This window comes from Cornus florida, unplaced genomic scaffold (assembly GCF_030987335.1).
Source record: "Cornus florida cultivar Cherokee Brave unplaced genomic scaffold, ASM3098733v1 CherokeeBrave_3.0.0_Hap2_Chr03, whole genome shotgun sequence".
Taxonomy (NCBI): Eukaryota; Viridiplantae; Streptophyta; class Magnoliopsida; order Cornales; family Cornaceae; genus Cornus; species Cornus florida.
In genome coordinates, this window is record NW_026775573.1 from 59,245,467 (window position 1) to 59,259,423 (window position 13,957).

At 37.8% G+C, this 13,957-nt stretch overlaps 2 protein-coding genes across 2 annotated transcripts; one reads left to right on the plus strand and one right to left on the minus strand.

The window, feature by feature from the left end:
* Positions 1–208: 208 nt before the first annotated feature.
* On the plus strand, positions 209–3,654 carry LOC132301648 (probable LRR receptor-like serine/threonine-protein kinase At3g47570). Its single transcript, XM_059798887.1, has 2 exons — positions 209–2,855; positions 3,233–3,654. Exons 1-2 carry the CDS (start codon positions 209–211, stop codon positions 3,652–3,654), a joined length of 3,069 nt encoding a protein of 1,022 aa, XP_059654870.1.
* A 3,272-nt stretch (positions 3,655–6,926) lies between these two features.
* Positions 6,927–13,427, minus strand: LOC132300626 (AAA-ATPase At3g50940-like). The gene is made up of 2 exons (XM_059797804.1): positions 11,900–13,427; positions 6,927–7,627 (listed from the first exon to the last, which is right to left on the minus strand). The coding sequence occupies exons 1-2, from the start codon at positions 12,929–12,931 to the stop codon at positions 7,148–7,150; spliced, it is 1,512 nt and encodes a 503-aa protein (XP_059653787.1). The 5' UTR covers positions 12,932–13,427; the 3' UTR covers positions 6,927–7,147.
* Positions 13,428–13,957: the final 530 nt, after the last annotated feature.

Consider the following 13,957-nt stretch of genomic DNA (forward strand, 5'->3'; position numbering starts at 1 on the left):
AATATATATTTGTTCTTAAATGCTCCTCGCCCACTAGCTTCTTAATTTATTTTTGAGAATTTAATAATATTTTGCATTTACTTTGCAGAAATGTGAGCTACTTCAAGTTCTCTAAACTGAAATGGAGCTTTCAAACTTGGGCTTATGCATGTCAAGGTCACTTTTCAATATTTATATCTACCTTATAGTAACATGTTGCTTGTTCTTGATGCATGCAAGCTTTGTTACTACTACAGCCACCTCCAGGCTGGGAGGGAACGAGACGGACCGACTTGCATTGTTAGCATTCAAGGCTAAAATAACCAACGACCCTCTCCAGGTAATGAGTTTGTGGAATGGTTCAATTCACTTCTGCCACTGGCACGGTGTTACATGTGGTCGCCGACACAGAAGGGTCACCATCTTAGACCTAGAGTCACAGAAATTGTTTGGATCCATATCGCCGCACATTGGGAATCTCAGTTTTCTGAGAGTACTAAATCTCCCGAACAATAGCTTCGAAAAAGAAATCCCTCCCCAACTTGGCCGTCTACGCAGATTGCAACTTTTAGGGCTACACAATAACTCAATAAGTGGCAACATTCCCGCCAATTTATCTGCTTGCTCTAACCTCGTTGGTTTCATTCTTAATTATAACAAACTCGTAGGGCCGATTCCGACCGAGCTTGGCTACTTGTCAAAGCTCAAGTTTATTTATATGAACTTTAACAATCTAATCGGAAACATTCCTCGTTCTTTTATGAACTTGTCGTCTCTCGAGGAACTCTATGCGTTCGGGAATAATTTTAGTGGCGGTGTTCCTGATGCTCTTGGCCAACTAACAAACCTAACAGCCATTTCACTAGGTGCCAATATGTTATCTGGTAACATCCCTCCCTCAATTTTCAATCTCTCTTCTCTCACAGCTCTTGACATCAGCTACAATAACCAAATCACCGGAAGCCTTCCTCGGGACATAGGAATCACTCTTCCTAAGCTGCAGATCCTCAGCCTCGGGAGCAACAATTTTACCGGATCCATTCCTATTTCGATATCCAATTTATCGGAACTGGAAATTTTTCAAGTCAATGAAAACAATCTCGTAGGAAAAGTGCCTACGATGGAAGGGCTACGTAAGATTAAGTATGTAAATATTATTGCCAATCATCTAGGAAGTGGGGGAGTTGATGATGACTTGAGATTTTTGTACTCTTTGAGTAATGCCACCAATTTAATTGTGTTAGCAGCGGACAGTAATAACTTTGGAGGAATGCTTTCCCAATCTGTTGGCAACTTCTCAAAAAAGCTTAATATCTTTGGTGTAGCTTATAATTCTATATCTGGAAGCATCCCTGTAGGGTTTGAGAATCTCATCAACTTGGGTTGGTTAAATATGTGGGGCAACCAGTTCACGGGTAATATTCCAATTGAGATCGGAAAGCTTCAGAAACTGAGTATATTGAATTTAGATTCAAACAATTTATCGGGAAACATTCCATCCTCACTAGGAAATTTGAGTGTTTTAACTCAATTGCTTTTGGGATACAATGAACTTCAGGGAAGCATCCCCTTAAGTATTGTAAACTGCCAACATTTGTTAGTTATGGCCCTCTCAAATAACAATCTCAGTGGTACCATACCCCCACAAGTTTTCACTCTCTCTTCATTATCAATCATTCTTGATCTGTCTCGAAACCATTTCACTGGTTCTCTTCCCATAGAAGTCGGAAACTTGAAAAATCTAGGAGAATTGGATGTCAGTGATAACTTGTTGTCTGGTGAAATTCCGAGCAGTATTGGAAGTTGTGTAAGGTTGGAGAATTTGTTCATGGAGGGTAACTCCTTTCATGGGAGCATCCCATCATCTCTCAGCTCTCTTAGAGGTATTCAAGTTCTCGATGTTTCACATAACAATTTGTCAGGCACAATTCCGGAGTTTTTTGAGGGCTTTCGACTCTTGCAGAAGTTGAATCTATCTTATAATGATTTCGAGGGAGTGGTGCCAATAAATGGTGTTTTTGCAAATGCAACTGCAACTTCAGTCTTGGGAAACAACAAGCTCTGTGGAGGTATACCTAAGTTACATCTCCCTAGATGTAACTTTAGAGAGCCCACAAAGAAGGGATCAACTCATGCCCTAATATTAGTAATCCCAATAGTTTTGGGGATTCTAGGGCTAATATTGGTGTTGTGTTTTCTAGTTTTTTGTTGGTTTAAAAGGAATAAAGAAAGAACTTCTTTATTCAATTCAGGAAGATTGGTTCTGGAAGTATCCTACCAAAGTCTATTTAGAGCTACCAATGGGTTCAGTGAATCTAATTTGATAGGGGCGGGAAGTTTTGGTTCTGTATACGAAGGAATTCTTGATGAGTATGGAAAAAAGATTGCTGTGAAGGTGTTTAACCTTTTGCACCAAGGAGCTTCCAGGAGTTTCATCGCGGAGTGTGAGGCTTTGAGGAACATCAGGCATCGAAATCTTGTCAAGGTACTCAGTGCATGTTCGAGCATTGATTACCAAAATAATGATTTCAAGGCTCTTGTTTATGAGTTCATGGTGAATGGGAGTCTGGATGAGTGGTTGCATCGAGTTCCAGGAGAATATGAGGAGCAGGATGAACCAAACGAGTTAAGTCTTCTTCAGAGATTAAATATTGCCATCGACATTGCTTGTGCACTGGATTATCTCCACCATCATTGTCAAACTCCGATAGTTCACTGCGATTTGAAGCCAAGCAATGTTCTTTTGGACGACGACATGACTGCACATGTAGGTGACTTTGGCTTAGCAAGATTTCTTCTTGAAGTTGACAATAAACACAGTGGAAATCAAACCAGTTCTATTGGAATCAAAGGATCTATTGGCTACATGCCACCAGGTAATTATGCTTCCTTTTTCTATTTCTTTTTTCTTTACTCTGATTTATTCACATTTATAATTTCTTTCAAATGGAAAATTATGTAGCAAAAATACCGAGTGCAAGTTATGTAAATACACACAGTTGTCAGGTTTTGTTCATCAGGCACGAGTATTAGAGGAACATAACAACAGATGAATCAATCAATCAATAAATAAATCCATTATTCTTTGTGCTTTCTTTAATTTTTGTCAAGCTTTAAGACAAGTTTTTATAGTCTTGAGCCTGAAAAAGTATATTTTGGATTGACTTTTAAAAAATTTAGATTTTCTTTCTTCTCATTTTTTGGCTAACAATAAAATTGTTTTATACTCTACATTGGTTTGCCTGAAGCGCAGAGTATGGTATGGGAAGTGAGTTATCAACATCTGGCGATGTGTACAGTTATGGCATCCTCTTGTTGGAGATGTTTACACGAAAACGGCCAACTGATGAAATGTTTAGTGATGGTATGAATCTTCATAACTATGCTGAGATGGCTTGGCCAGATCGAGTAGCTGAAATTATAGATCCAGTAGTTCTCCTACAAGGAGAGGACGGGGAGACAAGCACAAGCATCATAAATACTCGCCATCAAAGCCATTTTAGCAGTTACAAGATTCAGGATTGCTTGACTTCGCTATTTAGAATTGGAATTGCATGTTCTGCAGAATCTCCACCTGAAAGATTGGATATCGGTGTCGTTGTAACTAAGTTGCATGTCATCAGGGACAATCTTCTTAAAACAGATGGAGGAAAACGAATAACAATTGCTGTTTAATCACAAGTAGGTATGAACTCATCACTTTCTAACCAAACTAATAACCAAACTAATTTTCTGCATGCATCTCTTTGGTATGGTAATTGGTAACCACAACACCCCTAATAACCAACTTTAATTTGCTAAGTGTTCACATGCTTCTTACCTTAGTTGTCATTCTACTTATTCATTTTTTTTCTTTGGAGGACTATTATACTCGGGAATGTGTGTTGAGTACGAGTATGTATTCACACGTCGGACGTGTCAAATCTTTAATAGAAGTACACATTGACACAGCTAAATATTCATTTTATTTAATATTTTTATTTTATTCATTAAAGTAAAATGTTATATGTAATATAGTGACCAGAATAGACTTATTCACTCATTTGAAGTAATAATATAATAAAATGAAATTATTAGATATATTTTTTAGGTGCGTGTCTAATTTAAATATGCCAGAAATATATCTCATACGTATATCCAAATAATATATATCGGAGACGGATACTTCACGTCTTTACCTAGTTTGAAAGGGTCCATGTAACATAGCAATTATAATCTCTATATCAATGTGTTAGTTTTTGTTTCTTTAATTGATCTTAAGTCACAAATATCATAACAATTATTGTGAAAACATCAGATTCCTTGTGTACATCAGATCACTTTTTTTTAATGTAAAGTTGAAGTTTTCAAAATCTAATTGATTTCCTTGTATTACAGGTGCATGAGGTTGACGACAATTCTAAGAAAATGACAGTAATTTGTTGTAGTTTGTTTATCAGTTTCCTTTGCTTCACGTATTTGATTTTTTTTTTTTTTTTTTTTTTTTCATGTATTCTGTTTTTGACTATCCTTAGTCCGAGCTCTTCCCCTCAAGGAAGGCATTCTGTTGAAGCCATTGTGTAATAAGCTGTTTGGTTTAATAACTTTTATGTAAGAGAGAAAAACCAAGTGTATTAATGCAGTGGTTGCTAGTATCTATGTATGAGAAATAAAACTGTGTACTACGAGGCGATTGTTGGGAGGTTTTTCCAATCTATATAAGAGTAATCCTATAAAATTTTACGCATATTTCTTAGATGGTATATCAAATATATATTAGATATCTATGTGTGTGTTTATATATAATACGTGGGTGATTAAAGTTTTGGTAGGCCTACCTCTTAAACAGTTTTATGTTTCCAAAGTACTGTTTTCATAATTTTTGTGTTGGCAGTCAAAACAGGTTAACCGAGTTGTAATTTTATGTTTACTTTGAGTCTCGATTTTGAAAACTGAATGATAAGTTATTAACATAAGTTCAACATCTATCAATCGGATTTGAACATCATTTCTTCTAAATGAGTGTGAGAGTACACTTGATTTTCAATAGGTTTTTGGATGTTCTCAAGAGTCGAAATATGTTTTGAAAATCTTGGAACATGAGTTGAGTGGTCATGAAACAATACCAACATGGGGTGTTGTGGTAAATCAATTTTTATGATAATAATATCTCACTTTATATTCTGAGCTTCGAAATGATCCTTATCTAGTCATAAAGTAGACTCAATAATCTTTCAAATTATATATTATCTACTTAATTTCGAGTTCGTTTGACCCCTCAAAAAAGTTCGAAAAGTTGGGTCTTTTGCGGAGCTTTGGAAAAATTTCAATCACTTTTTACTACTCTTGTAGTTTAGAAAAGGAATGATAATGGGTTTGGTTTAGAAGATGGAGGAAGACAAATCTGTCTCCGGCGGTGGAGGAAGACGGTGAAGGGAGATGACGAATCAGTTGGAAGATGCCGATGGGTTGGAAGAGAGCAGAGATGGGTTTGGCTTAGAAAAGGGATGTTGAATAGGTTTTTTTGTTATAATTTTTTTTTAATCGTATTCCATATGGGAATGGAATGTCTATTCCATTGGTAAAGAGAAGGAATGATTATGGTGGAATGACTATTCTTCAAGAATGGTAGAGAATGATGATTCCACCTTTAATAGCCCACACCAAACATAAGAATGGAAAGAAAAGCATTCCATTCCTTCTGATTTGATTCCATTCACCCACACCAAACATGGCCTTAGAGTTCAACCGGTTCCCTTGTGTGAATGTTTTGGAAACCAGTTTTCCTTATTCTTATCTCAGAATGCTCGAACCGGAATTTTCTGCCTACAAACACTTAATAAAAAACCCAGAGACTTTAAGAAAAATATCACCAGAGAGGAGGCTTAACTCTTGAGCCCTTTTTAACTAAAAAAAAATCAAAAAAAACTCTTAAGCCCTTCTTTATAGAGTACAAAACCCTAGAGGAGTCCGTGTAGGACTCCATTCTTTCTATACAAGTTTTAGTTGGACAGGATTAACCACTAAGCCTAGTGGAGTTCATGTCTTGCTTCGGGCCTTAGCGTTTCTTTGGTCCTTTGTGCTGTTTGATTAATGTGATCGGGCCAGATCTAACCAACGGCCTTGGCCCATTACTTTCTGAGGCCCATCTGATGGGGAATTTTCCCTCTATAAGAGTGTTTGCTAAGCATTCTTCCAGCAACTGGACGTGGAGTCGCAAGAGTCAGATTGAGGCATTCAACAAATAGTTCCCCGCAGGATGCAGTGGTTGTGAGACTCAGACAGGGTTTGTATAATTTTGGTTCAAGATGCTGGATTTTTCGTCCAAGATGGTTATTCTCTATGATTTTTCTTTTTCACTAAGGTTTTTTTACCTTAAAAAAATATTAATGTCATCTCTTACTCTACTCTATTTTTTTGCACTACTTTTATTCGGTAAATTAAAATAATTCAAAATATAATCAAAAGAGCAAGCTATACATATTCATCCTTATAGGAGTCTTTGGAACCGCGCAACTTACTAAAGCCACTATAAGAATTGTGAGCATAAACACAATTTGGCAGTAAAAAGTTATAACTTACAAGCAAAACCAACCAGGCCACCAATAAAGAACAGAGCACTAAAACATTAGCAACTTAGAATTTGTTCATGTAATTCTTTTTGTTTTTTAAATTTCAATGGTAAACAAAATGAAAAATCAACATTCAGTCACCAAAAGAACAATTCAGGTGGACACAATAGAGTTTTATCAATACTGACCCTATATAGCTTTCCTTTGGCAATAACTGCACAGGGACATTTGCTTCTAAGCAAAAGAGTAGGATTTGATAGAATCAAATCTTCCAATTCATTGAATAAACAACAGAATCATCTTCAGCATACCAATCTCTTTTTGACAAAATGGTGTGGAGATGTTTTAAATAGGACAAATAATTTTGTGTGTGTATGTGTGAGAGTGAGAGAGATCTAATAAATTATATGGCATATAAATGAGGTTGTTCTACATAAAACCCAGATATTACCCATCTCTTTCCTCCCCAAAGGACAGATCGAGTGTTCAAACTGTGAAGGATAATATTGTTAGCGTGTCTACGCTTGCTTGAACTTTCGAAACAAAAAAGAAAAAAAAAAAAAAAGAAGAGAAAAAAAGAAAAAATACAAACTCTTCTTCCAAACTGCTGCAACAATTTACTTGATCTCAAGTGTTTCTTGAATCTTCTCACCGTCCTCTTTTTCACACCCACATTTTCCCTCAAGCTCTGCCATATCTTTTGCTCCAGATGCTCCTGATTCTACTTCACTAGCTTTGGTTTCTTCACTTTTCTTCTTCTCCTCGAGGAACTCAACAAGGCCTCTTAGCGCAATGTCAGCCTCCTCGGTTTTCATCAACTGTTCTCCAACTTCAGCCGGAGTCACCTTGCTCATCTCTATCAATTCTTCAATCTCCAAGAAGAGTGCGTGCTCTGTAACTCCAAGGTAATTGGAGGCGAGCATTTTGAATCCGCATGGGGTGCAATAGGACATGTGAATGTGCACATCCATACGACCGGGGCGCAACAAAGCAGGGTCAAGGCGATCTTTGTGATTCGTTGTGAACACTATAATCCGCTCATCCCCACAGCTTGACCACAATCCATCAATGAAATTCAGCAATCCTGAAAGGGTAACCTACAGGTGACAAAACACATATCAGTAGATTGTGAATGATGGCTTTTCTTTCAAAGAAAAACTAGAATGTAGATTCTCAAAAATTGGGTTGGATTCATCTGGCAATGTTTTTCATAGTCTAAGCACAATGTTAATCTTGAAAAGTCTTCCTTCAAATGGGTTCAATAAGATTGTTTAGCTTGAGAATTTCTTCTTCAAAATCATTTCCACAAAAACACACACACACAAATAAAGTAATATGATGCTCTCATTCTTCAAAGGTGAAAGAGCAAACAACTAAAATTTTCCAATATAACTCTTACTTCACCACATCTAAAGTTGAAACTTAGTGTGATCCAATTTCGGCCTTCAATACATTGCAACTATAAATTGGAGATGCAGCGGAAAAGAGGAATGGTACAGAAAAACTGTATGAGCTACAGTTCTTAAAGGCTTGTAAGCACAGCACTCATGAGCCTAGGTGTGGTTCTCCCCTTGTGGTGCATCTCAAAATTAGTGAACCCACAGCATGGCAAGGGCTCTATAATTAAAATTGAAATACAAAAGTAACTTGAAAATTTTGATATCCCATTACTTATCAAAAAAAAAAAATGATATCCCGTTATGTATATCTGATTTGGAAGACAGATGGGTGCCCATTTTGTTTACTGATTGATCTCAGTCATAATTAAGGAGCAACCAGAGGGAGGAGACAATGGAGGTTTACAGTCCCTCTTTCTCGAGTCCCATGTGTTCTCCGGAATTCCTAAATCATTTCAAACTTATCAAAATCCAATTCCATCATACTGGAGATTGATACTGGGATGTTTGTAATGTTTTCAATTTTTGTCATTTTTCATTTTCTGGAATTTTTTTTTTGGCAAGGGCATTTTCGTCTTTTCACGTTTATCGTGCCGGACACCATGGGGTGTGCCGGGTGTGTTAGGGAGTTGGTTTGGGCATTCCATTGAGTTTAGGACTCTTGAAAATGTAACAGTTACCATTTTGGCATTTTTCCATTTTTCGGGCCAAACGGTCCTGTGTGGAACCCGCTACTAGAATTGTTGCGTACGGGAATGTCGGTTGGTTCTATTTGCATTTTATTTATTTTATTTAATATGTTATATGTGGTTATATGTGGTTAATGTAGAATGGTGTGCATATATATGTGTGTGTGTGTGTTGGAAAAAGAAAAGAAAAGTCAAAATTTGAATTTTTGGTGGTGGGACCCACTTTCCACTAAATTGTATTTGTGGCCAAGAAACTGTTTTGGTCTCATTCTTTCTCTGTCCCCGGCTATCTCCTCCTCTCTCTCTTTTCTTTTGCTTTTTCTCTTCTTTTTCCTTCAATCTTCAATCTTTGATTACTCCTTAACCGTTAGGAGTTTTTCGGTGGCGTTTACGGCAAATCGAAGAGCTCAGCGAGATCTTTAAGTTGATGTAAACAATTTCAACTTTTGGCCACCCTAAGAATTTCGAATTTGGGCATTCAATTTGGGGTTTTTCATTATTTTGGAGGTCGGGGTTCTAATCCACAACTTCTTGCACTTTTGTGAATTTTTCTATGTGATTTGTTGTATAGCATGCTAAACTGTGTTGATTTTTCTTCAAGATGCTTAAATTGTTGTAAATGAAGTTTGTGATTATGTGTGTAGTTAATATTTGTGTAAATTAGCATATTTAATTGGTGATATTCCTTGCCTATTATGTTTAGAACCAAAATTATGACATAAAAGCATGATATTTCCTTGGGATTTTCTTGTAGATTATGCTATGTGATTGAGCTTAAATTAGATATATGTTAATGGGTATTGGCATGACATGGAAAGGCATAATGTATTCATGCATGACATTGGGCAAGGAATTGGGAAAGTTGATTTGAAATGAATGAAAAAAGGGATTTTGGGAAGAAGTTTCGATAAAAAGGTTTTCTGAAAACCCGAACGCCAAGGGGGTACCGAGGTCCATGGTGTTAACGTAACCTAGAGGGAACTAAGGAGATCGCCCTAGCGTGGTTGAGCTATCTGGCCCCAAATGACGCCGCGGGGTTACCAAGAGTCAGGGACAGTAGCCAATCCTTCTTTCGTGTCGCCAAGGGGTCACCGAGGGACGGGTTATATTAACGGTTTGGAAAGTGAAGAAAAGGAAGTGATTTTGAAAACGGGAAGCGACATAGCATGACATAGCATTCCATAGCATCACATTGTTTATCTTGGTTTTGTAACTTGTTGTATTTTCTCCTGGCATAGCATGACCCCGTTCCCTATTATTTTATTCATTGTTTGAATTCACGGGGTTACAAGAGGTGTCTTAGGCACCACCTACTGAGCAATTTGCTCACCCCTTTATATTTAACATTTTTCAGGTCACGGGAAGGAGGTGGCGAATGACAATCCACCACAGACATAAAAGGATTTAGAGTGTATTTGAGAGCATTTTGTAAACTTGAACTTATTTTTGTAAAATACCATGACATGTGATGTATTAAAATTGTTTCGCATGGTTTTGTAGTAGAACTTTGAGTATGACTCTATTTTGATGTAACATGGACCCTTTGTAATGACTATGTATCAAATTCATGTAAATGAAGCACCTAATGTCGTAATGTGATCCATTGATGATGCTTTTATACATAAACGTTGTATAATTCATTTCATGATGCTTGGGGGCAGATTTTAGATCATTTTCCAAGTACCTAATACCATTAACCTTCATTCTACAAAGTGTAGCAAGTTCAGTGACTGAAATACAGCTCTCAGAGTCATTTCGGTTGACCGAAATGGCACTTCAGTCAACCGACTTTTTGCATGCTCTCGGGATCCCTCATTTTGGCAAACCGGAAGGGTGGTTCGGTCGACGGGTTCAGGTGGACTCACTTCGGTCAACCGAACTGTTCTGCCTTGTCCCATTTTGTTCCTTTCTCTGGCAGAATTCATTCTATGTTGTGGGAAGTTGCTTAGAATCTTTGTGAAGCATGATTATAACTTAGGAATTATGTAATGACACTGGAATTGATGTGGATGGACGTAGATGACCTCGGGTTCGGGTAAGGACCCGGTTAACGGTTCGGGCCTACGGGTTCGGGTCGTTACAATGTTCTTTACTATTGTTTCTTCAAAATAATTTCCACAAAAACACACACACATAGACACGCAAATAACGTAATATGATGCTCTCATTGTTCAAAGTTGAAAGAGCAAACAACAAAAATTTTCCAATAGAAATCTTACTGCACTGACTTCTAAGTTTAAACTTATCTGAAATTGAAACTTAGTGTGATCCAATTTTGGTCTGAATACATTTCACCTATAAATTGGAGATGTAGATGAGAAGAAGAATGGTACACCAATAACTGTATGAGCTACAGTTCTTAAAAGACTTGTAAACACAACAATCACATTGGGCATGAATGAAGCCTTGTCAGTTGTCATGACTCATGAGACTAGGTCTGGTTATCCCCTTGTGGTGCATCTCAAAATTAGTGAACCCACAGCGTACTATACTTGAATCAAAATGCAAAACTAACTTAATATCCCATTATGCCTGTCTGATTTGGAAGACAGATGAATTCCCAACTTTGATTACTGGATCGATATCGGTCATAATTAAGAAGCAACAAGAGGGAGGAGACAATGGAGTTTTATATTCGCTCTTTCTTGAGTCCCATGTGTTTTCCGCAATTCCTAAATCTTTTTTTTTTTTCCTAGTTGGTACTCACACACCCATGCCTCCATGGAGGCTCGAACCCCGACCTCCCTTTTGGAAAGTAGAGGTCTAGTACCGCTGGCCACTTGTCCGTCGGTCCGTAATTCCTAAATCATTTCAAACTTATCAAAATCCAATTCCATCAGAGTGGAGATTGATACTAGGATTTTCTTTACTGTTGCAAGGTTCTATAACTTGTACTATAGGCTTGAACCTTCCCCACCTTAATATAAAAATTTAATCCCAAATTAGTTGGTACTAAATGTTTTTGCTTTCCACTAACTTGCAAATTAGATTTTGTGAAATTAACTCTTTTTTAGGGTTCTATCAAGGATTGAATAAAAGGCACTTGAGGGTATGTTTGCTCTTCAGCCTACTAAAAAATTTATGTTTCTTCACAAAAACTTGAAGGTGTCTACAATCCATATAACCAATATCAACCTCTTAAATATCAAAATATGTGCTCAATCCAAAGTTATTGTCCAATTTGCAAACCATATGAAGATAAGTAGTTGTCAAGAGTTATAGACCAAACTCAAAAGCAAGAATTGAAAGAAAAAATGGAATAAAGAAGAACAAACGAACTTACCCCAGACCCTTGATTACGTTGATAAGGATTCATAGGCCTAGCTGCTGCTGCTGCTGCTGCTGCTAGCCTGTCTTGAAACTCAATGGAGCAATCAATGTCCTCCACCACCAGTATCGAGCGGTTGGCAGTCGAAATCAGCAGCTTCCTCAGCTGAGAATTGCTCCTAATCTCAGTCAGCTCCAAGTCATAGACATCAAAATGAAGGTAATTCGCCATTGCCGCGATCAAGCTAGACTTCCCGGTCCCCGGTGGCCCAAACAACAAGTACCCTCTCTTCCATGCTTTCCCAACCTTCCTATAATGCTCCTTCCTCTTCACAAACCTCTCAAGATCCCCAATTATAGTCGTCTTGATCTCCGAATCCATAGCCAAAGTATCGAACGTCGATGGATGATCAAGATTCACTGATTGCCAGGGGTTCCCTCTGCTCCCTCCTCTCATCCTGTCACGCTCCAGAGTGAACAGTTTGAGTGTTTTGATCTCCTCTTTCGCCTTTTTTGATTCCTCCAAGATGTAAGGCATGTAGTCCTCAAGAACCCTGTTCTTGTGCTTCTTGTGGAAGCTCAATTCGAAGTACCGGAGCTCGGTTCGCGGGATGGGATTGTGTCGTCCATCTGAGTCGGAAATGTACTTGGATTGAACTTGTTTGCTGACCATTTTCCATTTCAATTGAAACCCATTGAATGTGTCTGTGAGCTCGTGGTTTCGCTCCATGGAAACGTTGATTTTGTTTTCTTTTTCGGGTTTGGTGACTCGGAAGCGTTTGGTGGAGGGGGTGATGATGGTGCCCAGGTAGAGCTCGGAGGCTCTAAAGAGTTGGTTGGAGTTGAGGCCATCGAATTCGTCGATGACAATGGTGAGTTGGTTTGAGAATGTGGTGAGGAAGTGGCGGAATTTGATGAGCAGAAAGTGTTGGAATTCATACGGGAGGAAGTCTCTGGCGACGGAGCGGACCACCACCGCCGTGGCGGAGATGGAGGCTGCCGCCGAGATCACGGATTTTGCGGAGGGCATTTGGATGTTTGCCAACATGGGTTTGGTTTAGATTGAACGATTCTTTGTGGGATTTTTGATAATTGGGGTTTAGGGTTTTTTGATGATTGCGAAAGAGAACAAGTTCTGGTTCTGGTCTTGGTTTGATTACTGAAAATAGTGTTTTGGGGTTTGATCTTTGTTCGTGTCTCTCACTCAGATCAAATGAATTGGTTACGCAAAGAAAGTATGGATTTGAAGATCAAATGAAATGGATTGTGAAGGAAAAAACTGGAATTGAGGCGTGACGTGAAAATGGGGTTTGTTGGGTTCTGGTTTCATTTTCTTTATCAAAGTCTTTGGTTTCTCGTAGTGTGGAGAACGGAAAGACTCTGTGAGTAGAGTAAAGGTCTAGCAATGGAGTCTTTGGCTCTTACATTCTTGTTTGTCATTTCATTGTAATTTCTCTTGACTTGGATTGGTCAGAAGTCATTTCAGCTTCGAATATATTACTCCATTATATATGCGGGTTGAATTGTGAAATGAACTAATGAAGGTGCCTACGGTGTCTCTCTGGGGAGCGGGACAGTCTACCTCAAAACCAACACCAAATCTATCCGGTCATTAATGAAACACCTTGCGAATGAACTTCCATATTTTCTTTCCAAACAATTTTTTACCAAAATATGACTATCAGATCATCAAAACCGGAAACAAAAAAAACACCCAAATTATTTATAATTTTATTCTTTTGGTAATAGTTTACCAAAACAATAAAATTATAAAGTCAATTAAAACGATGGGTTTTGTGCCTTTGTATAATTTCTTACCTTTGTATATTTTATTCTCTTGGTAATAGTTTTATTTATAATTTTATGTTATTTTAATATTTTTCTTATTTTCAGGCCCTTAATTATAAAATCAATTAAAACGATGGATTTTGTGCTTTAAAGATGGTATCCAAGAGATTGGTGGAAGATCACAAGTCATGAAAATCCAAGTTCAATTAGATTTGGAGAAGAGTCCAAAAGAAGTCACAAGCGGATGAGAATGGAAACAAGAAGAAAAGGAAGTATACTTCTCCAA